Raw genomic sequence first — 24,639 nt, forward strand, 5'->3', positions numbered from 1 at the left:
GGCCTAAATTCTACAAATACAAAAGAAAAATAAGTATCTTTGTATCCAAGTGACAGAAATCCTGACCTAACAAGGACTATCGAGGAGATAGGATTGCAATTTATTAAACCCCTTCACTCTCTCTCCAGTCTCGTGCCGGAAATTTCAGATTGGCGAAGGAGAAGGCGATATTGTGTCGATTCGTACTTCATAGCAGGATATATCTCTGAGTATCTGTGTGCGTGTATGTATATGTATATAGTGATATATAATAACGATATATATATGTCCGTGTTACAATTTTTTATTTTTTATTTTATTCTTTTTGTAGGCGAAAGCAAATAGGGGAGATCTCTGAATGATCGTAGCAAGCAAGCAAGCAAGCATATTGTTATCTAAATTGTGAAGGCCCCGAATTGGGACTGGATAAGTTGTAATCTTCGTTTGTTCTTCGCTTATTTTCATGGTTTTATATTTTCTTATTTTCATGGTTTTATATTTCTGTCCTTTTAATTTTGTGATTGTGTTGTAGGTTTTGCAGTATTTGTAGTAACATATATCATCTTCAGTTGAATATCGAATAAGGAACGGTATGGACAACTGGATCATTAAAAAGAGGAAGATGGTACGATGTACCTCTTCTAACAAGCAACAAAAGGTGAGTTCTACTCCAAACGCTCGATGAAATTAACCGTTGTCAGGAAAAATTAAATCTTTGTTCTTTTTCTTTTTCTTTCTGTCACGAAAAATTAAATCTTGTCATTCGCAACTATAACTTTTTAACTCCACTGGAATCGACTCCTCCTCCCATATGGGAAATTGAGGTTTGAGTCCTAACAATGGGCGTTTGTCTTACATACCACCAAAAAAAAAAAAAAAAATCATTGCTTACACGAACAACCAGAAACTCTTATGATGTTCTTTTGGATATTATTAGTGTGGTGTTTATTAAATTTTTAACAAAGTAGTAATCAATGTATGTGTGCTGGTCCTCAATTTTTTTAGTAGAATAGTGGTTTCCATTAATTTTGTTGATGATGGTTTATTTTTCTTATTGTGTTACTATTATTTGGATGTTCAGAGAGAAGAGCATATGAAGGATGGAATCAGTGGATTGCCGGACGAAATCCTCATTGCTATCCTGTCTCTTTTGACGCTTAAAGAAGCTGCATGTACTAGTATTCTCTCACGCAGATGGAGATATTTATGGAGATATATAACTGCTAGTTTGAACTTTGATTCAAAGACATTACTTGCTCCTGCATATTATGATAGTTATTTGTATCAAGCGGGACCTATAGATTATGATGCTTTAGCATCTAAAGATGAAGAAAATCGTACTAAGTATGTAAGTTGTGTGAATGAAGTCTTGAAATTTCATCTTGGCTCCTATATAGACGAAATGAGGATTTCTTTTGAATTCCGTGGGCACTACCCTTGTGATATCGATGATTGGATCAAGTTTGCAATGGAAAAGGGTGTTCAAAGGTTTGAATTGGATTTGTTGGCTGGCATTCAACCGGGACCGTGGATGCAATTATACGATTTTCCAAACATGGAGAACTTCAAATTCTCATCTATCACTTCACATAGGCATCATGTGCCACGGACTATTGGTTCTGCAGCTGGCTTTTATTCCCTAGCGGTCCTTCGTCTGCTTGGTGTTAATATCATGGATGGGGTGATTGAGAATTTCGTATCCAACTGTCCGTTTCTTGAGCAATTATGCATTGTGGGTACAACATATCTAGTGAATATAAAAATTGCTGGTCCATCACTCAAATTGAAGAGCTTAGAGATATCTCACTGCCACAGTTTGGAAAATCTGGAAATTTCTGCAATGAATCTTGTTTCATTCAGCTACTCTGGTCGAGATATAAGTGTGGCTTTTAAAAACGTTCCTCTTCTCTCTGAGGTATCTATCCGTGGAGAATTCTGTTCATCCTTTGTTTTTGGATCTTGCAAGCATTCCAGCTACATTCCTCAAATAGAAAAGCTCAAGTTACAAGCGTTTGATGAGGTTAGAATACACAATCATTGTCTTTTTTTTTTTTTTTGTTGTTGTTGTTGTTGTTGTTGTAAACATCATTATTAACTTGTGCTTCCTTTTGGTAGGACTTTCTTCAGTTCCCCAAGTATTTCCGTGAGCTAGGGAATCTCAAGCAAGTGGAATTATATATTCTAGGATTTATTGGTTGCAGCCTTCTAAGTCTCACTTCTGTGATTAAGGCATCTCCTAAGCTGTCTAAGTTTTCTCTTCGGGTAAGTGTGCTTTCTTTGTAATCTAAGGTATGTATGCTGATGGAATCATGGAAATATTATTATTGATTTATTTATTTATTCTAAATTACGTGTATGATTTTAAATAGACTTTTAATGTAGAAAGATAAGTAGAGGAGAGTGAGAGGTGAAAGCAGAGAGAGATATAAGATCTTTGGTGAAGAGGCTGAGGTGGTGAAACGGACCATCACCCTACCATTATCGCCTCTGCAAGTAAATACCCATCTACAACTTAAAAGAGCAAACATATTGAACTTGATTTCTTACTAAAAAAAAATTGACCCAAATATAATTTAAAGAACAAGTTGAAGATGAAGAAGATAACAATTGAAAGTAATGCATTCCTAAAAAATGTCTTTCCATGCGCACACTTAATTTTGTGAAGTTTGTGGGTTTGTGCTTGTGGAGGGAAAAATCTCCTCCAATTAAGGCCGGACACCCATACAACGGCATCCCCAATCACGGTATGACACTTGGCAAATTCATGGACCCAATCCAAATACGGATCAAAATCAAAGAGACAGGTTGAACGACCCGTCAGACAATCAGTCCAATGAAATGTGACCAACTTGTCAGCCCAACCTGGAAATTCGTAATGACCCAATATGAGCCGACATGAGAGCCAAATAAGAAACAACTTGTACCCCAAGAAAAGGGAATCCCATTGGGGTTATGGATGCATAAAAAGAATACACAGCCCAAAAGAGGCAGCTGTGAATGGAAAGAAGATCTTTTCTCTTTCTGGAATTTTCTGTGTTTTTCCTTCTGGGTTGAATCTTTCCATTTGGAGTACTGAAGTGAGGTTTTGTAGAATTTTTCTGCACCTACAGTGCTTATGCAATAGATCTTTTATCTTTCTGGAATTTAAGTGTAGAGTTATGTAAATAAACATTGTTTTATCTTCTTGCTTGCAACGTCGCAATGGTTGTAGAATGAAAAAGTCTATTGTTTAGCCATCAATGTAAGGTGTTGGAAAGTCAGATTTGATAAGAGTCGGACTTTTGGCATAGCATTGTAAGGATTTTTATTATTTTTTATTTTTAAAAATTAATTTTATAAATAATCTCAACTGCAAATCTACAATTACTTTGGCAAGGATCTTGACAATTGAAAAGAAAGAAGCATCAAATCTTGGTAAATTGGTGCTGCATGTGCAAGAGGGATGAGGTGTTGATTGATCATTTTCTCATACATTTTGCAGTGGCTAGGGATACGTGGACATGTTTGTTTCACTTTTTGGTTAGCTGGGTCTTGCTAGGTTCCACATTGAGCTTGCTCGAAGCTTGGAATAGGTTTATAGTCGTGTCGCTTGCTTTGGATGCATGGAGAATGATTCCACTTTGTATTTGGTGGGGCTTGTGGTGTGGAGGAAAAAGGGATGGAATCTTCTATTTGGTAGTAAAATTGTCCTTTTTTTGTTCTCTTTTGTTGGGACAATGGGAGGGATTGTAGAGGATTTTATAGCCTCTGTGGATAGTTTGAGGGTATATGCAGTTTTTATTGGCTTGAAGGTTATTGTTTTGTACATGTTTCTCTTGGGTGCTCTCCCCTTTCGAGTGCTTTTACTTGACCGGGAAAAAAGGTGTTAACCTGAGGACATCAAGATATTCTCTTTGTGCTATCATAAAAACCTCATGCATGATGCACTTCGTGGTTTTTCCCTGAGGAATTAACGCAGGTCGTTTGAATTTTTTGATTGTCCTAAGCATGTTCGATCTCCTTGTACTGCTGGAAGTAAATTTGTATGGAGAATTGTTCACTTGAATCCTCCCCTTAGCATGAAGAGAATTCTGTTTCCATAATTGACATTGAATAGAGATTGAATTAGAATGTGAGATTGGACAAGAGTCAGGCTTTTGGCATAGTTTAGTAAGTTTTTTTTTTAAAAAAACAACCTCAGCTACTATTATTAGTGTTTGTAGCTTCCAATGCCAGTTAAAGCAATAGGGGTCAATTGCTGCAGGCATACTGAAAATAACCAAATTGTGGTGGTGTTTCTTGATGGATTTCTTATATGGATGATTCCTGATGTTATATCCAATATTGATGACAAATATGTAACTGAGTTGCTCTGATTGTGACATTGCTTTCGGTGACAATAGTTTCTTGAAACATCATTGGAAAATAATAATAATAATAATAATCGTACCATGTACACAAGGCTCCTACATTTAGCAGGGTCTGAAAGAGGTGGATGGTAGGCAGCCTTGCTCCTACTTCTAGATAGGTTGATTTAGGGACTCGAACACGCGTTATTGCGGGGGAATGGATGAGCAGTTGAATCACCATGGGAATGTTAAGACAATGCCATTTGTTGATTTTCTTTTAAACCTTTTGGAAAATTATCGGGATAAAAAAGAAAATATCTTATTCATTGTGTAGGTTGTTCTTATTCATTTTCTCAGATACAACTGTTTTCTTTCACATTCAGTGCAGAACCAATCTTCTCGTGTTAAGCAACCGTAGTTTATTAGCTTCTAATTCATTGTGTAGGTTCTTCTTATTTATTTTATCTAAACTTCTTGTGTAAACAAGTTTTTGTCTGACTATCTTCCTCTATGGCAGATGATTCTGGCAGAGAATGGTGAACAGGTACTGAAATTACAAATCTATAGTGGTCTATGAGTTTGTTATATTCTTAACCTTGTCAGCAAAATAATGCCTTCTCTTGTGTTGCTGGTAGGTAATAAGGGATGGTCAAATAGCTGCTGAAAAAGAGGCGACAAAATGTCATCATCAATGCCTTAAGGTGGTGGAATTAATTGGGTTTGTTGGAACTAGCAGGGAAATTGATCTTGTTATGCACATACTTGAGGTTGCTCCATCATTGGAGAAATTAATAATTGATCCCCGTCCAGTGTTATACATCGTCGGACATCCAGGGGATGTTAGGAGAATGGAAACTGGTAAAGAGCGTGCGCTTCAGTTAAAAACGAGATTACCTGCGACAGTTAAATTAGTGATTCTTTAGTTGAATTTATGGTGACTATTTACTTATTCGTCTCATGTTATTTGCGGGATTACGATTGAAAGTAAAGCTAAGCTTCTATGACTGGCTTTGGAAAGTGTAAAATAGTATTGGATTATAAAACCCTCAAGGTATGTTTGGCAGCACTTTGGTATTGGGTTGTAGTCTCAATTCCAATTTGGGATTGCATTACAATCCCAAACATTCCAAATCAGCAATTTGAATTCTACTATTCAACCAAGGATTTTCAATACTAAAACAAATCCAACATGGCACCAGAATATCATAATTGGACAAAAGAAAAATTCAACTATAATATATATATTGACATTAAAAAAAACCTATATACATACTTCTAAAATGCTGGACATATTAAAAAAAATGATGTTGGACGTGTATTCTCAAATGCAATTGTATTAGTAACTCATACATATGCATATGTATGTGTGGTCTCGCTGGCAGCTTTTTTCTTTTTCTTTTTATTTCTTTTTTAAGCTGAGGTTTTTTTTTTTTTTTGATTTTTTTTTTTTTTTTCGCGCTGAATAATAGAAAATGTTTTCTGGAGGGTTTGATTTTTTTTTTTTTTTTTTTTTCACACTGAATAATAGAAAATGTTAATTTAAAAATACATTTAATAGGGTAGCATTTTTTTCAAACACTCCAGAAAATGTAATTTTAATTTAAAAAATATTTAATAGCGTAACATTTTTTTCCCTTTGAATAATAGAAAAAAGAAGAAGAAAAAAAAAAAAAAAGCTCCAATCATTCATACAACAATTAAGTTATTTAATTAGTTAATTTAAAAAAAATGAACAAAAAAAGTAAATTAAAATTTGGGAGTCAATATTAAAAAAAAAAAATTTCAAATCGGCAATTTGAATACATTTTTTGGGAAAAAAAAAGGGAATCAGATACTGAAACTATTGTTATTGTTCTTGATGTGCAATTACAAGTTGAAGGATGAGACATTTAATTGTGAGATAAGTATATATGCATATATATATGTGTGTGTACATGTCAGTCAGCTTTTGCAACGTGGCAAACAATGTTTTAGCAATCTGGGATCATCACTCAGTGGGGCCCTCTGTTACGCGGACTCTTTTTGGTGAGCAAAATACTAGAGGACTCTTTATTATTTTTATATTGGACACAAGGTATGGAGTGGGGGGTATGGGGTACACACATATAAAAATAGTAAAAGTTCTGTTGTGATAACTAGAGTGAAATGCTGAACATCTTGTGTTATAGAATCAAATAAAATAAAAGAGTGAAAGGAGAGTGTTTAATTTTAGTAGGAGTATTTTGCATGAAAAAGATGGTAGATGTTTTAACCCCAAATTATAATAGTATTTTTAAAAATTATGTCTTCTATAAGATTTGACCAAAATTAGCTTACATTGAGGTTAGTTTCGTGCAATGAAAAATGGAGGATAGGGAAGGAAAGGGGATGGAGGGTGATTAAAAATTTATGTTTGGCTCAAATGGCTGGAAGGAAAGGAAAGGAAAATGAAGATTTTGGAGGGTTAACATAAGACTTAAACAATAAATTTCTTAACCTCCCAAAAATGGGAGGAAATGGAAGGAGAGGCTTGGTGTGTGATTTCTGATGCCAAATTTGTCCTTGATTACACGTAAATTTAGTTTGCAAAACAAGACCTTGATTAGTTGATTTAGAAAAAATAAAACAAAACCCATACGTACAAGTTAGCAGTTGCAGAGCGAGAGGGGGGCAAGCTTAAGAGTTGAGAGAAAGAGGGCCAGCGGCTGAAGCTTGCGAACGGCGAACCCGAATTGGAACAGCGGGCGATGGAAACTGATAGATCAATATGGGTTTTGATTTTTTGAACAATCTGAAATGATGCCGATATGGGTTTTGAACTTTTGATTCTTGCAGACAAATATATAAACTGAAATATATGGGTTCTAAACTTCTAATTCTTCTAGTAGTTTGCAGTTGCAGAGAGGGAGGGGGGGGTGGTAAGTTCAAAGTTGAGAATGAGAATAGAGATGGTGGCTGAAATGATTTGCCCTAAATTTTTTTTTCCTTTTCTGGTGGCCGATCCACGGGCCTTTATATAGGAGACAAATATATATATATATATATATATATATATATATATATATATATATATATATATAAATTTATCTATTAAATTTATTAAAATAATTCTCCTTCCTTTTCTTTTCTTTCTTTTTCCAAACACGATTATTATCATTCCCTTTATTTTTTATTAATTAATCAACTAAACACGATAGGAGATTAAAATTATCCTTCCCTTCACTTTCCCTTATAACTAATGTTATCTTCTCCCTTCAAACCCACCGTACCAAACATAGCCTGAATATAATAATAATATAAAAATACTTCCTGTGTTTTAAAAAAAAAAAAAAAAAAATTCATTTGAAGAGTATAAAATTTTAGGGTTAATTTCACTGACACTCCCTCAGGTTTGGCCAAATATTACTCTGAAACAACTTTCGAAAATTACTATCACTTACGTCCAATTTTACTTTTTTTTGTCAATAACACCGTTAAAAACGTGCGAAAAGACAAATCTACCCTTATTTTTAAAATTCATTTTAAACTAAAATATCCACAAATTAAAAAAGACAACATTGCCCCCCAATAGTTTCTCTCTCTAAAATATACGTGTGCATACAATATATATATATATATATATATACAAATAGGTTCGGTGACCTTCCAACAACAACGATGGCGACGGCGACGGCGACGACGACGACGGCAACGATGGTGACAACGGATCCCCGACGACGACGACGACGGCAACGATGGTGACAACGGATCCCCGACGGTGACGCCTTCACCTTCTTCTCTCTTCGCGACGTGTCTCGCTGTCTGATCTCCACAAACTCTCCTTTATCTATATATACATATACACATCACCCTACCATTATCGCCTCTGCAAGTAAATACCCATCTACAACTTAAAAGAGCAAACATATTGAACTTGATTTCTTACTAAAAAAAATTGACCCAAATTAAATTTAAAGAACAAGTTGAAGATGAAGAAGATAATAATTGAAAGTAATGCATTCCTAAAAAAATGTCTTTCCATGCGCACACTTAATTTTGAGAAGTTTGTGGGTTTGTGCTTGTGAAGGGAAAAAAACTCCTCCAATTAAGGCCGGACACCCATACAACAGAATCCCCAATCATGGTATGACACTTGGCAAATTCATGGACCCAATCCAAATACAGATCAAAATCAAAGAGACGGGTTGAACGACCCGTCAGACAATCAGTCCAATGAAATGTGACCAACTTGTCAGCCCAACCTGGAAATTCGTAATGACAGCCAAATAAGAAACAACTTTTACCCCAAGAAAAGGGAATCCCATTGGGGTTATGGATGTATAAAAAGAATACACAGCCCAAAAGAGGCAGCTCTGAATGGAAAGAAATCTTTTCTCTTTCTGGAATTTTCTGTGTTTTTCCTTCTGGGTTGAATCTTTCCATTTGGAGTACTGAAGTGAGGTTTTGTAGAATTTTTCTGCACCTACAGTGCTTATGCAATAGATCTTTTCTCTTTTTGTAATTTAAGTGTAGAATTATGTAAATAAACATTGTTTTATCTTCTTGCTTGCAACGTTGCAATGGTTGTAGAATGAAAAAGTCTATTGTTTAGCCATCAATTTAAGGTGTTGGAAAGTCAGATTTGAAAAGAGTCGGACTTGTGGCATAGCATAGTAAGGATTATTATTATTTTTTTAAATTTAATTTTATAAACAATCTCAACTGCAAATCTACAATTACTTTGGCAAGGATCTTGACAATTGAAAAGAAAGAAGCATCAAATCTTGGTAAATTGGTGCTGCATGTGCAAGAGGGATGAGGTGTTGATTGATCATTTTCTCATACATTTTGCAGTGGCTGACATGTTTGTTTCACTTTTTGGTTCGCTGGGTCTTGCTAGGTTCCACATTGAGCTTGCTAGAAGCTTGGAATATATAGTCGTGTCGCTTGCCTGGGATGCATGGAGAATGATTCCACTTTGTATTTGGTGGGGCTTGTGGTGTGGAGGAAAAAGGGATGGAATCTTCTATTTGGTAGTAAAATTGTCCTTTTTTTGTTCTCTTTTGTTGGGACAATGGGAGGGATTGTAGAGGATTTTATAGCCTCTGTGGATAGTTTGAGGGTATATGCGATTTTTATTGGCTTGAAGGTTATTGTTTTGTACATGTTTCTCTTGGGTGCTCTCCCCTTTTGATTGCTTTTACTTGACCGGGAAAAAAGGTGTTAACCTGAGGACATCAAGATATTCTCTTTGTGCTATCCTAAAAACCTTCATGCATGATGCACTTTGCGGTTTTTCCCTGAGAATTTAACGCAGGTCGTTTGAATTTTTTGATAGTGCTAAGCATGTTCGATCTCCTTGTAGTGCTGGAAGTAATTTTGTACGGAGAATCGTTCACTTGGATCCTCCCCTTAGCATGAAGAGAATTCTGTTTCCATAATTGACATTGAATAGAGATTGAATTAGAATGTGAGATTGGACAAGAATCAGGCTTTTGGCATAGTTTAGTAAGTTTGTAGCTTCCAATGCCAGTTAAAGCAATAGGGGAGGCATACTGAAAATAACCAAATTGTGGTGGTGTTTCTTGATGGATTTCTTATATGGATGATTCCTGATGTTATATCCAATATTGATGACAAATATGTAACTGAGTTACATTGTGACATTGCTTTTGGTGACGATAGTTTCTTGAAACATCATTGGAAAATAATAATAATAATAATAATCGTACCATGTACACAAGGCTCCTACATTTAGCAGGGTCTGAAAGAGGTGGATGGTAGGCAGCTTGCTCCTACTTCTAGATAGGCTGATTTAGGGACTCGAACTCGCGTCATTGCGGGGAAACAGATGAGCAGTTGAATTACCATGGGAATGTTAAGACAATGCCATTTGTTGATTTTCTTTTAAATCTTTTGGAAAATTATCTGGATAAAAAAGAAAATATCTTATTCATTGTGTAGGTTGTTTTTATTCATTTTCTCGGATACAACTGTTTTCTTTCACATTCAGTGCAGAACCAATCTTCTCGTGTTAAGCAACCGTAGTTCTTAACTTCTAATTCATTGTGTAGGTTCTTATTTATTTTATCTAAACTTCTTGTGTAAACAAGTTTTTGTCTGACTATCTTTTTCTATGGCAGATGATTCTGGCAGAGAACGGTGAAAAAGTACTTAAATTACAAATCTGTAGTAGTCTATGAGTTTGTTATATTCTTAACCTTGTCTGCAAATAATGCCTTATCTTGTGGTGCTGGTAGGTAATAAGGGATGGTCAAATAGCTGCTGAAAAAGAGGCGACTAAATGTCATCATCAATGCCTTAATGTGGTGGAATTAATTGGGTTTGTTGGAAGTAGCAGGGAAATTGATCTTGTTTGTTATGCACATACTCGAGGTTGCTCCATCATTGGAGAAGATAATAATTGATCCCCGTCCTGTGTTATACATTGTCAAACATCAAGGGATGTCAAGAGAATGGAAACTGGTAAAGAGCTTTAGTTAAAAATGAGATTACCTACGATAGTTAAATTAGTGATTCTTTAGTTCAATTTCTAGTGATTTTTTACTTATTCGTGTCATGTTATTTGCGGGATTACGATTGAAAGTAAAGCTAAGCTTCTATGACTGGCTTTGGAAAGTGTAAAATAGTATTGGATTATAAAACCCTCGAGGCATGTTTGGCAGCACTTTGGCATTGGTATTGGGAGTCTCGTTTCCAATTCGGGATTGTATTATAATCCCAAACATTCCAAATCAGCAATTTGAACTCTACTATTCAACCAAGGATTTTCAATACTAGAACAAATCCAACATGGCACCAGAATATTATAATTGGACAAAAGAAAAATTCAACTATAATATATATATTGACGTTAAAAAAAACCTATATACTTACTTCTAAAATGCTGGACATATTAAAAAAATGTTCGACATATATTCTCAAATGCAATTGTATTAGTAACTCATGCATATGCATATGTATGTGTGGTCTAGCTGGCAGCTTTTTTCTTTTTCTTTTTAATTCTTTTTTAAGCTGAGGGTAGGGTTTTTTTTTTTTTTTTTTTTTTTTTTTTTTTTTTTTTTTTTTTTCACACTGAACAATAGAAAATGTTAATTTAAAAATACATTTAATAGGGTAGCAATTTTTTCAAACACTCCACGAAATGTAATTTTAATTAAAAAAAATTTAATAGCGTAACATTTTTTTCCCTCTGAATAATAGAAAAAAGAAGAAGAAAAAAAAAAAAAGCTCCAATCATTCATACAACAATTAAGTTATTTAATTAGTCAATTTAAAAAAAAAAAAATGAAAAAAAAAATTTACTCAAAATTTGGGCCAGGTACCCAGTTGGACAACTTCATTTGGATGCAAGTATTGTCCGTGAGGAAAATACCAATATTGGACACAAGGTATGGAGTGGGGGTATAGGGTACACATAAAAATGTAACAGAAGTTCTCTTGTTGTAACTAGAGTGCTGAACATCTTGTGTTATAGAATCAAATAAAATAAAAGAATATTAAGGGTGCATATTTAGCCATATGTCTCCGTGCCCTTAGATGTGAGAATTTGACAAATTTTGATACATGCACGCATTATGGTTGTTAAAATCCCGATTTGATTTACAAAGAAACTGATTAAGAACAAATTGTTGGCCTCTTATTATGAACAACAGCACAAGTACACACCTTCAAATGACGCACAAACTAATCAGCATCTTCTGCTATTTTCTTCTTCTATCCTCACCACCCGTAATTTTTTATTTTATTTTTTTACTTTTAAGAATATTACTTTACAAAAAATTGAAATAAAACAAATAAAAAAGAATCCATAAAACCCTTCTGCAAGTTGCCGCTGAAAAGATCAATTGCAGACATTTACAAATGACATTTGAAGGAGGTCAGTGAAGCCTTTTTACACAAGTATCGTTTGTCAAGGCATCACTAAACCCTGGTTTTCACGACGAACCACACTCTACCTTCCCGACATTAGGTTGACTAAACCCTGGTTTTCATAGAAAGAGCCAACATCCCAATCCTCGGTGGTGGATGAAAGCGTCATTAGTGCAACCACAATTGATCTCATACTTGGCCTCAGTTGAGGATTTTCGTGTGTGCAAGCTTTGGCTAGCTGAGCCATCTGCAGCCAAAACACGCTGTTTAGTTTATTAGAATTAAGATCACTTGTATAAAACTTACATTCACTGGGATCTGTTTTCACCTTTTGGACTGAGTCAATGGGATAACTATCACCAAGCCTGGGGTCAACTAATTTGCTTAGATCTTCTCTAGGATCAGGCTGACTAAGAACTTCGTCAAACTGCATAACATCAATAATGTGCAGTTAAATTTAGTGTCTTTAAGTATTAGGAGTCACCAATTAATTGGTGAGTTGAGGGAAGGCATAAGAGCAAACCAAAGCAACGAGTCCCTTTGATTCGGTAATGGTTTCATTCGTCTTGACAATGGCTTCCTTAGCAGATATTAGTTCATAAAGGACAACTCCAAACGCATAAACGTCAACCTTGGGAGAAACATCACCATACTGAGCATACCTGCACCCAGGACCACCCTAAATTGAATCATGTTCATTTGGCCTTGGAGTCATTTATCTTGTTTGTAACTAAAATCTTACAAATGCCAGAAATGAGAGAGAACAAATAATGGAACTATACATAGAAAAAAAAATTTAGGACAACCTGTAAAAATTCTTTTTTATTTTTTTTTATTTTTTTTTTTTAAAAAAAGAAAAAAACTATCAGAGAATTTTTTGCCTTTGTAAAAGAATATTTCACATTTGAATGAACAACACACAATATAGAAAGGCAATCACATATATATAAAACTTCTCTCCCCCTCCCCTCTTTTCCGAATTCACACCCACACCCACACCCACACCCACACCCACACCCACTTTGCCTGAAGTCTCAACCTTCTACTTCGGAAAGGTAAGGAAATACCACTCAGCTATTTATAGCTGAATTTTCCCCCAACACTACAAACTGAAACGGATTGCTTTCACGAGCTCTGATTATCATTTATGCTTCTTCTTATATTGAAAAGAAAATGGCATTTTATTGTTAGCTTAACTTTCTTTCTTTTCTATAATCATACAAATGTTATATTGCAAAACAAAATTTAACACGATAACAAGTGTAGGGTAAAAAAATGTCCTACCACAATGTTCTGAAACACTGTTATATAACCACTAAGCATTATCATTGCCTTCAGTCCTAAGTATTTGCTGAATCTTTTACTGGCAAATCACTCAAACTCACCCTGCTTAGTTCATTAGCACTTTCATCTGATTCTCTAGTTTCTTCTTACCTCAATTAAATTTTATTATAGCTGCTACACAATATAATATCTGCAATCACTGAGACTATGATAGCTAATCTGATTTATAACCACCCCGGAAGATTGACTGCGAACTATAGGCCCTAAAAAAAGAGGAGCATATATCGGGTTCCATTCACAATTATCAAAAGGAACTCAAGATGTGTTTATCCTAAATTCCAGTCATTAATAGGTGATCTTTAACACGTAATTTTGATGAACCAAGGATTGAACATCTATGAAAAATTTTAGTTTTATTCTTTTGTTTTTCATTTCCTTCTTACACTTTCCTTGAATGGTGAGGTTTTCCTCAAATCACAAACACTTAACTAGCCAAAATCAATTTTAAAAACAATGAGAGCTACAGCAAATAAAGCTCCATGCAAACGTGAAAGGTACTATAGTTCTTTCTCCTAACAGAGTTAAATATGAATCGTAGGTATTAGGCATTGCAATCACAATTCAAATAACAATTTAACGGATTAAATGAGGTAGAAAAAAAACGAAGGCAAACATGTCTTACTCTGGAGGCATGTATCCAAAAGTACCCACAAGGCGTGTGTGCAATGAAGCACTCCCGACTTCAGTCAGTTTCGTCAGTCCAAAGTCTGCAACCTGTACAATAAATATATGAATTCAAATCAATATAAAAATGAAAAGGGACTCATAATCTACCACACTAGCACAGGCAGTTTCACAACCTTTGCGCGGAAGTTTGTGTCTATCAAAATATTTGCGGACTTAATATCACGGTGGATATAAACAGGAACGGTATGCTCATGGATATATTCAAGTCCTCGAGCAGAATCAAGGGCAATTTGCACCCTAGTAGGCCATAGCATCGGTTCCCTCCCTGAAAGCAACATGGATAATACAAACTTAAGACATAATACCAAGAGAAATTTTTTTGCTTTGCCAATGATATGCTCACCTGAACCACGAAGATGTTGACCTAAGTTGCCGTTCTCAATGAATTCATAGACTAAAAATAAGGAACCCTCAACACAGTAACCTATTAAACGTACCTGTATTTGGATTTAATAATAAAGCATTAGAACCACATAAATTAGCGGAAACTTTATAAGGATCTTCCAGGGAAAAACAACTCAATGATTGAACTACAATTATACAACTACAAAGATATTAAATGATGCATCCTAAACATTAAATTATAACACTAGCAACGTCCAAAAGTCCAAAGAACATTGTTATATTGAAAAGGAAGATGCCTATGATTCAATAGAAAAAGGAATATGCCCCTTCTCAACCACAGATATTCAAGTCACCCAGCAAAGTCAGGCACCTAGCCTCACCTATCACATAATTCAAGATATTAATCAATCAAGCTAATTGATCCACCTTTTCCATGTTCAAACTATTAGCAGCCAGTAAATCAAAAAGCTTAAGCTGATAGAGAGCAATGTAACTTTGAATATATATTATCGACACAAAAAACAGGTCAAACAGAAATTTAGGCTTGTCAGAAAGCTGCAGAAATTTGTGATGCAATTAACATTAAAAGTTGAAGACTTGAAGCGATGCAAATGTTATTTGCAGCATAAAAATCAGTAAAAGCAATTAATACTCTAGCATTCTCAAAAGCATCAGGGAAAAGAACAATACCAGGTTCAGGTGATGAACATGTGTTAAAACCTTCAGTTCAGCAAGGAATTCTTTTGATGCTTGCATATCCATCTTCTTAATTGCAGCTTTCTGAAACAATAGCGAGAGGAAGGAGTCAGCTGTTCAATCGTGGAGAGAAAAACTAAAACACTTCAAAGGTTTAAATCATTTATAATTAATTCGAGAATGTTGCAAGATATAGATCAAAGGGAGAGAATGAAACATCAAAAAAATAATCTAAGAGTGAAGGATTCATCGACATCCAATGCCAAATAGATTGAGTTGCCAGGAAGATCAACATGCAATGAAGTATTCACAATTCAGGGGGAAAAAGAACAACCTGAAATTATATATTTCATGTTTGCCACAGATGCATCAACCCATGACATATGCCAGGTTTGCGTCCTTTTCTAGTTTGTAGTGGGACAATTTACAATTAATTATATTTATTTTCTATAAGCTAGATGGATAATTTGAAATATTGGATATCCATCTAATAAATGGCCATAAGTTTTAAAGTGAATGAGTTGCATCATACTGCCAGTTTTTCTTTCTTTTATCCAGTATAACTGCTAGCATGAATAGCACAGATACGAACCTCGCCTCTTAACTCTGCATAGTAAACAGCCCCAAAACCACCTTGACCAATCTTATTAGCCAAGCTAAAGTCATCAGTAGCCTTGGCAAGCTCTTCATATGAGAACTCCACAGATTTATCCACAGTGATACCTGTAAGCACTGGCGAAGCACCAGCAACAAGAGGACCTGATTCTGAAGTTTTCTCCAAGGTAATTCCAGGACCTGAACCGATAAGAAAGAAACAATTATTTACTATATACATACAAATCTCATGCAGAAAGATTTCTGCTAAACATCCACATTACTTGGCAAACAACTCAGCAGGCCACATATTTTAGCCAAAAAGAATGTCTCACTCAACCAATATCTCAGAACACTACGAGGTTTACTAATAGAAATTTGTGAAATAACACGACTTCACCCATCTAAATTTTTTCAATCAATTACAGCACAAGAATCTAAGAAGCCAGAGATTAATCATTTAATATACCATTATTTCAGTTGAATACTTGACAAAAGTCAAAAGAAAAAAGAAATTTCAGAACAAAAGGGGAAAATGAAAAAAGAAAATTAGTGCATTAGAATCTGAAAATCTGCAAAGAAAATTGATAAATGGGGAAGTAGTGTTAGATTATCAATTGCCCCAAAAGGTTAAACTGTCAAGGAATATTCCCAACAATGTATATCAAGCTGTCTGACACCCTCCTCACATCCAACCCTGTCTTGCAGGTTGCGAGGCAAACAAACCAAATCAAGACTAGAACAAAGTGCAAACTTGCATAGAAAACCAACAAACAAATGCATATATGGGGACTTGAACTGAAGAAATCCCAGAACAAAAATGTTGATATTTGCCGTAAGGATTACCATTCCTAAGCTCAACAGCATGTTCACTGAGGAGAAATGATTCTTTCTTCACCTTCTTCCTTCTGTAAAATCCAAAATAGAAACAGCCTGCCAAGAGCAGAGCCCCAGCAATTGCTGCAACAGATATGCCAGCGATGACTCCACCCGAGATTGCTGCTTAAGAATGTCACCACACTAAGCTTTAGACAACATCAAGAACAATCTTAACATCTCATACCTGACCTCAAAAATGAATTATTGAAATAAACAGCAATGAACCAATGGGCAAAGAAGGTCCCACCACTTGAACTGCAAAAATGAAAGCAGAAAATTAAATATGGCAGACAAATTTGATTAAAGAGTTCAAGAAGTTAATAGTACATCATGGTGGTATGAGTTACCTGGACTTGAATGGTGGAAATGTTTGACTTTGATCTGCATCAAGAAAAAAAAAAATATTAAGACAATACTTAAAAAGGCAATTTTCAAGTAGTTCCTACAATTATTTTTCTACATGCAATGCATTATATCTTCCATGCCAGTTTTTCTCTAAAGATTTCTAATTGTCAAAATCGGAATTGTTTCTAATTTTCAAGAAATCTCTTGTTTACAGTTCAGTCAAGTGAATTTCAACTACCCTTTCCAATGCACATCAAATCAACACAAAAAGATATATATTATGCCTCCATCACAATTTTTTTATAAAAAAAAATATCTTTGTACCAACATAAATCTGTTTTCTTGAAATATACTCCTATTAAAAAGTTATTCTCTAGACCCTATTTTTCTACTCAAATTACCTTATTTTGTACCTAAAATTTGTTTATCAAATCACTTCAATGAAAAAACAAAAGGAAAAATATAACAAATTTCTCAAATTTCTGCATTTAAACATGATTATATAGGAATAAGGCTCCGAAACAAATCACCTCTTCCAGGAATAAAAACTACTCCACTCCCACTGCTGAAACTCGAATTGGGGTTGTATTCCTGCAACAAATTCTCAGCAACTCCAGATTGACTAGCAATTGTAGACAAATTCTCACCAGGACGAAGAGGATATGTTATGAACAACCCGTAATCCTTCGAGACAGAACTATTCCCACACGAGCAATTCACAGTTACATTCACTTGCGAAGTATCCGGTATCAGAGTAGCCGGGTAAGTATTGAATCTCTCCAACCATTCAACATTTGTAAGGTTCGAATAGTACTCCTCAGCTATCTTTTGGTAGGTATCCTGGGACCTCACATTGTAGACAAACATATGACCCATAAATTCCCCATCAATACAACCGCAAGAGAATGGAACATTCACTCTAGAACCACTTAGAATACTGTCTGTATTGGTTATATCAGGATTGTAACTAGGGATTTGAGCGAAAGGATACGAAAGGACTTCTGCTATGAATGAGAGGTTCGTTCCATCCCACACGTAATACGAAGCTAACGCATCACAATCATCACTGCATCTGGATTCTGCTCCGACCCAGAAGATGATTAACACCAAAAAACCTAAACCCAATTTGAATGTGCTCTTTCTTTCCACCGCCATGTGAAGATTCTACAAACCCTAGAAATGTTTGAAGCTTCAAACCAGAAGAGCACCGAAACCCTAGAAAAGAAACCCAGATGATGATTTTGCTGTGGAACGAAGAAAATCGCGTATTTGGGGGTTTGATTGATTCAGTTGACTGGTAAGCATTCAACTTTTTGTGTCAATGTCTGATGCAGCCTTTGGAATTTTTAAATTTTTTTACTTTTGTTTGACTATTCAATTAACGGCCATTTGTCTTCTACTCCGTAATTTTTTTTTTTTTTTTTACCCGCCAAATTGGATGGACCCTAGAGTTACTGGGCCGGACCCATGTAACCTAGCTCAGATGGCCGATGTCAAAGCCCGTGTCAAATCAGATGGTAACCAAAGAAACATTTCTTTGTAAAGCATGATTAAGACTTTATTTATTTAATACTCCGTGCTACGTATATTATTATTACGGATTTGGTAGTGTGGGACATGTTTAAGTATCTCATAATTTATTATTAGATAAATTCAATTCCCCTTGCATTCATATGCAATTTACATTAGGTTATTCAGTTATGTTTGATTTGGACTCTAAGTTGGGGTGCACATGATTAAGATTGAATCGATTTGAAAATATTTTGGAACTAAATCATTTTTAACGGTTTCATAAAAATTGAAACCAAACCAAATCGAATTGTAAAACTAATGGAACAGTTTTAAGTTTTTTTATAATTCAATCCAATATATATAAAATAAAAAATATATTATATATAATATATATTTTTTATCATATACTATGTTATATAGTTGAGTGGTTAATTTTATTATTCTATTAACTATATAATACTAAATATATATAATTTATAAAATGATTCGATTCGGTTCAATTTGGTCTTGTAGAACCTTAAATCTTTATTGACCCGTTTATAAATGATTTCATATTTTTGAAACCGAAATCAAACTGAACCTTAAAAAAATTGATCCAAACTTACCAGTCCAATTTGATCATTTTTCGATTCATTAGTTGAATCGGTTTGTTTGGACATCCCTAACTCTTAGCACACATGATTACAAGTCTATAATTGGCAAGTATCTATAAATTTATTGTTTAAGTTCAATTAAAGTTATGATTAAGTCTTTGGAGTTTAGAGCACTGCTAAGACGGATTTGTCTTTTCTTTTATTTTCTTCTTACAGAAGTTATATGTGTTATTCACATGATGCCCCTACTAAATCTAGAATTCTCAACCTTTTCACTAAAAGGTCAAAATCATACAGTCAGAATTATAAGTTCAATGATCAGTAAAATTAATTATTAAAATTATACTCGTATTTTACTGTGTTTGCATGAATTAAAGTCTTGAATTAGAATTACTAAAATTGAAGAAAATTTTAATTCAGTTTTTTGATTTATAATTATAATTTTAAAACTTTAATTTCACACGGAACATAACCTTAAGGTACTTCTATGCCCTTCTTAATTTTCAATGCCTGCCCAATATTACCAAAAGGGTAGCTGGCTGCTACATACTATTTCTTAAGGTTTATGATGGAAACAACTGACACTAAAAATAAATTGTGACAAAGAGACCCTATTGCTAGATTTATTCTAGCCAACAATAATAATATGTTGAGTGTTGACTGGGCCATCTATAACTTTAACGCGTAAATCTGAATGAGACCAAAAATATTGATGTAACCTCAAGAACTACGTACATGTCCCATACTATGGACCATTGCTAGAAAGGGACTACTGTGGGCCACCTTCAAACATTGCTGTCCTAATATTTTTTTGTTATCATACCATCAATGTAAATTTGTTAGATTTCAAATTCAGCTTTAAAAATTCAAGAGAATGCTTAATAACTTTTTATTAAGTAGGTAAAATTTCAGCTAAACTACATGTAAACAAGGTGAAAAATAAACTAAAGTTTTAGACGTTTTTAAACAAAAGTCTCTATCTACCTTTTCTACTGACTTTAGAAAAATGAGGGTCAAGCAGAGTGAAAAGTTACCAACCTTTTGCTGGCACAAACACCAACCCGGTCCCTGCACTAAAATCCGACCCTGGATTATACCTCTGCAACAACTCCACCGGAACATCCGAATCCGCTGCCACCGACGACAGATTCTCCCCAGGGTAAAGCGGGTACGTCGCGAACAACCCATAATCCTTGGACACGTGTTTGTCACCGCACGAACAATTCACTGTCACGTTGATCTCGACGTTATCGGGTATCCGGGTCGGATCATACACGTTGACCCGATGCACCCAATCCTCAGTAGTCAGATTGGCAAAAGCCACCATAGCAACCTTCTCATATGTATCACCAACCTGAGTTATGTACTTGAAAGTATGGCCCATGAAATCGCTATTCAAGCACTCACATGAGAATGGAACGTTGACCCGAGTACCGGCCCGAATGCTATCTTGATTTGGGACGTTCGGGTTGAACCGGAGGATCTCGGAGATTTGCTGGTCGAAGATGTTGCCGATGTAGGTGAGGTTTGATCCTTGCCACACGTAGTATGAAGCCATGGCAAGGTCACAACCAGTTGAACACTTGGCCTTTGATTTGATGACACATAGGAAGAAGAAAACATAGTAGCCCAATAGAACAATGGGTTCTCTCTCTGTCTTTGATGCTACGATCATTTCAGGAATGAAGAGAGTAATTGGAAATAATGATCAATGATCATGCCATATGACACTAATGAGACTTTAAGAAAAATTGAACATGTCTTTTGAATTTTATATATAACGGTGGTGTTATATATATATATATATACTATTGTTCTTTAAGAGTCTTGTCTAGACTGTAGACGGTGTAGTGTTATGAGGTTATGATTGGTATCTTTTGTCCTTATTCTTTGTCAATGATTCCTTGAATTGTAAGTTCAAGTAAAATGGATGACCTGGTCCAAGGGAAAGGCCTGCAATGGATCAAAAACTGTCACCCTGAAATATCTACCATCAAAGACAACTTTTTCTTTTTTCTTTTCTTTTTTGTCATGCTTTCAAGCTATACACATCTTTAACCTATGGAATCACAAGGCTAATTGGCTATAGAGTTTAAAGAGAAGATAGGAAGGAAGAAACTTTTCTCATTTGATGAAGAGAAGGCAAGGAGGGAAGGAAAAAATAGAGAACATAGATAGGCTAAAACAAAGATAAATAAATATATACTCTCTTTGTCCCAAATTAAGTGTTATTATCGGAAACTGTGACTCACATTTCCTGATGTCGAGACTTAATTTGGGACGGAGGGGATAGTACTAACTAACTCATCTTTTTCTTTCTTCCCTCTCTGGTCTATATACTTCTTACTTTACCCATTCTAGCAAAGGTTTTGCTGAACATACCCAATCTAGAAAGCTTCATCATAGCTTTCCTAAACATTTAAGCAAGCATATATACAAACAGGCTAGTAAAAAGAAAAACTGCGCACAAGAAAGGGTATTCCCATTCCCATGCTGGCATCAATCAAGACCAGGTCACTGCCTTATCAGCATTTTGACAAGAAAGAAATAGAGGAGTTCATTGACTTGCTTCCATGTACTACAAAAGTAAATTGCCTCATCATAAGAAGAATAGACTCAAAGTGATTTTCTTCTCCCCATCACCATTCACAGTCTCAATCACCATGAATACCATACATTTTCCTTCTAAGTCACAGAAATACTATCTCCAGTGTCCCTAGACATGCATTCTACCAAAAGACAGAAACAAAGAAATGACATATACACCCAATCAAATCTATTCTAAGCTAATTATTAAAAAATTGTTTCACTTTCAGGTTCATGCTGAAACACATGTGGGAACACCTGCAAGAAAATTTAAGAAAAATACAATAAAAAACTCCATGCATCTTCAGTTCTAGTATCTATCTGCCTTTCCCCAATAGGATTGTAATTTAATGCATTCAAAAACTTACACTGAATTCTTCATCTCAATAAAGGCAGGAGAAGGATGGGGTTGCATTAATGATTCCAAATCCGATTCCGTTAGGGACTCAATAGCCAAAGAGTCATCATATGCAGGGCGTTGTCTTTTTTGGGGCAGTAGTGATCCTCTTGTGGGCTCAATAACATATGAGGAAGATGCAAGTTCTCCCTGCGGCTGAGACAATTGATGTTGTGGCAGAGGTTCAAGTATGTGTCTGTATGAGAGCTCAATTTTACTACCTTCCCCGATGCCACATGACCTTACATCCCGGTTGTCTTCAAGTGGTACATCCTGGAAAAATAGATTCTCAACTTGAATTTCTGCCACGATCAGTTGGATTTTTCTCTTCATATCCAACACAGTGTCTGCAGGGCCTATGGTAAGCGAAAGCGTTCCCTGATTTGGGATTCTAATTGACACAGTGATAGTCTCCATATTGCAACAAAAAAAAATCTGCACAAAAAAAAAAAGATAACCATGAAAAAGTGGTAGATCTCTTTGTTTTGTGCAAACAAGCTTCTTTGCTGCTCCTTTCTCAGTTTTGCAATGCAATGTGTGAAGTTAATAAGCTTGTTCGAAGGGAGGTCTAAATGAATTAAATCTGGATTAAGTCAACAGTCAACAAAGCACGTTTGAAAATAAGGCATTGGATTAAAAGTGGATGTTCATGGAAAAATAAAAATGTCAAATCCAGGTATCTTGTTCAGAGCTGAATGTAGATTACTTATTGTATCAACTACCCATTTCAACTCAATTGCAGATTTTCATCACTTAAGGCACTCAATATACATAAGACCTCAGGTCTGCTAAAAATGTTTAGTCTAACAAGTACAAGAACAAGTTAGAGCTCACAGTAGAGTAGAGAGACCATGCATTACAATCAAAATATGTTTCCTATATAAGGTGAAATTTTCATTCTACAAAAAATATATATTTATATTTATATACATATACGTATTCAACATCAAACTTGGGACTGTTTACTAAGACACGCCCAGTATTGTGGAATTAGCTGATGCAAATTCTCAATCAGAACATTAGTTGAAATTCATACATTGTTAAAGAGTTAAGTAGGAATCTGACCATCTTTCAAATGTTAGAATCTTTGAATCGAAAAAATAAAAAATGGAGAGAGAAACTTGTCAAACATAGTGAGAAGAAAATTCAAAAAATCGTGAATAATACCACCACCAACAACGATAAATTTCAAGAAACACAATAGTACATTCTATGAAATCACAAACCCAAAAATAAAAACGTAAATGGAGATGATTACTGATTCGAAGAGAGAGTGACCAACAAGAACAAGAGTGAGAAAGCTTGAACTCAAATTTCAATAACACAATAATACATTCATAGATGAAATCAAAAACCCAAAATGAAAAATTAAAAGGATACCGATTCGAATGAGTAATTTCAAGAAACACAACAACAAATGCTAAAAATGAAATACGGGGATGATTACCGATTCGAATGTAATTCTGTAAACAACTACAGACGTTACAGAGACAACGAATTTGAGTAAAATAAATGTTCAAGAAATCACGCAATAATACATCCCACAATAATTTCAAGCGTCTCTGTAATAACGTTGTTAGAGAGAGAGAGAGAGAAATAGTGAGTAAAATTCTATATAAAGCCTTGGATGCTCTACATAAACGGGTCCGTTACCCGACCCTGTAGGTAGTAAGTCAAGTAAAATTATTTAAACTTGTTCAAAATTCAAATTAATATTAAATACCTCTTTTTTTTTTTCAACAATATTTTTGTTCAAATATTGTGAAAATTTCAACCGTAACCTCCTTATCACAATTCCAATCGAGTTGATTCATTGTTTAAGAGAAAAAAGGAAAAAAAAAAATTGAGCTGGAACGAGAGCTATTGCAATACTTAATCTTAAATTTATATTAATTATAATTTAATTTTTTTAAAAAAATTATTCACAATGTTTTTGTTAGCTCAAATGATATAGTTAATACGTTTTTTTTTTTTTTTTTTTTGAATATTTAATCATACACTAGTAAAAAGATATGTGAGTAAAATTTAATTTGAAAAATTATAAATTAATCTTTTAAACCTCAAAGTTTAATTTGTTGATAAATAATAATACTTTAAATTTAATTATTTAAACATTTTTATAATAATAATTTATGATAATAATTTTTATTGTAATTAAACAACAATAAAAATGAGTAACAAAGTAATTTTTTTTAATTTTTTTTAATTTTTTTTTATTATTTTTTTTTATGTTAATATTTTTGGGAAGCAATTTTTATGAATTGTTAAACAAATAAACATTACACATAAGTGGATACATGATAATTTAAATAAGTATATTTTAATTGAATTGGCAATTCAATGACAAAATGATTAGGAAATAATTAACTTCTCCTCAAATATAAAAGAGAATATCTAGTATGTGATTGGTGAAGTTTATTTATTATTATTATTATTGAGCGGGAATAAGAACGAATTCGAGGGAATAAGAACGAATTCGAGAGCGTAAATGCAACAAAATTAA

The 24,639-nt window shown here is 34.5% G+C and overlaps 2 protein-coding genes across 5 annotated transcripts; one reads left to right on the forward strand and one right to left on the reverse strand.

Annotated features, from left to right (window-relative positions):
- LOC132308530 (putative F-box/FBD/LRR-repeat protein At5g62970) lies at window positions 1–5,370 on the forward strand. 4 transcript variants are annotated; one of them, XM_059806653.1, is made up of 7 exons: window positions 1–223; window positions 311–409; window positions 512–637; window positions 1,061–1,999; window positions 2,095–2,241; window positions 4,825–4,851; window positions 4,943–5,370. In XM_059806653.1, exons 3-7 carry the CDS (start codon window positions 572–574, stop codon window positions 5,228–5,230), a joined length of 1,467 nt encoding a protein of 488 aa, XP_059662636.1. In that variant the 5' UTR covers window positions 1–223; window positions 311–409; window positions 512–571; the 3' UTR covers window positions 5,231–5,370. The 4 variants fall into 4 exon arrangements, with proteins under 4 accessions (XP_059662636.1, XP_059662643.1, XP_059662620.1 ...); XM_059806660.1 differs by having other exon boundaries at window positions 1–217; XM_059806637.1 differs by having other exon boundaries at window positions 2–223; window positions 311–412.
- A 6,533-nt stretch (window positions 5,371–11,903) lies between these two features.
- Window positions 11,904–20,876, reverse strand: LOC132308556 (chitin elicitor receptor kinase 1-like). Its single transcript, XM_059806673.1, has 12 exons — window positions 20,192–20,876; window positions 17,051–17,084; window positions 16,954–16,958; window positions 16,671–16,826; window positions 15,823–16,025; window positions 15,225–15,314; window positions 14,533–14,626; window positions 14,303–14,454; window positions 14,125–14,216; window positions 12,682–12,820; window positions 12,487–12,585; window positions 11,904–12,405 (listed from the first exon to the last, which is right to left on the reverse strand). The coding sequence occupies exons 1-12, from the start codon at window positions 20,826–20,828 to the stop codon at window positions 12,241–12,243; spliced, it is 1,866 nt and encodes a 621-aa protein (XP_059662656.1). The 5' UTR covers window positions 20,829–20,876; the 3' UTR covers window positions 11,904–12,240.
- Between the last annotated feature and the right edge of the window lie 3,763 nt (window positions 20,877–24,639).

Source organism: Cornus florida, unplaced genomic scaffold (genome assembly GCF_030987335.1).
Source record: "Cornus florida cultivar Cherokee Brave unplaced genomic scaffold, ASM3098733v1 CherokeeBrave_3.0.0_Hap2_Chr01, whole genome shotgun sequence".
Taxonomy (NCBI): domain Eukaryota; kingdom Viridiplantae; phylum Streptophyta; class Magnoliopsida; order Cornales; family Cornaceae; genus Cornus; species Cornus florida.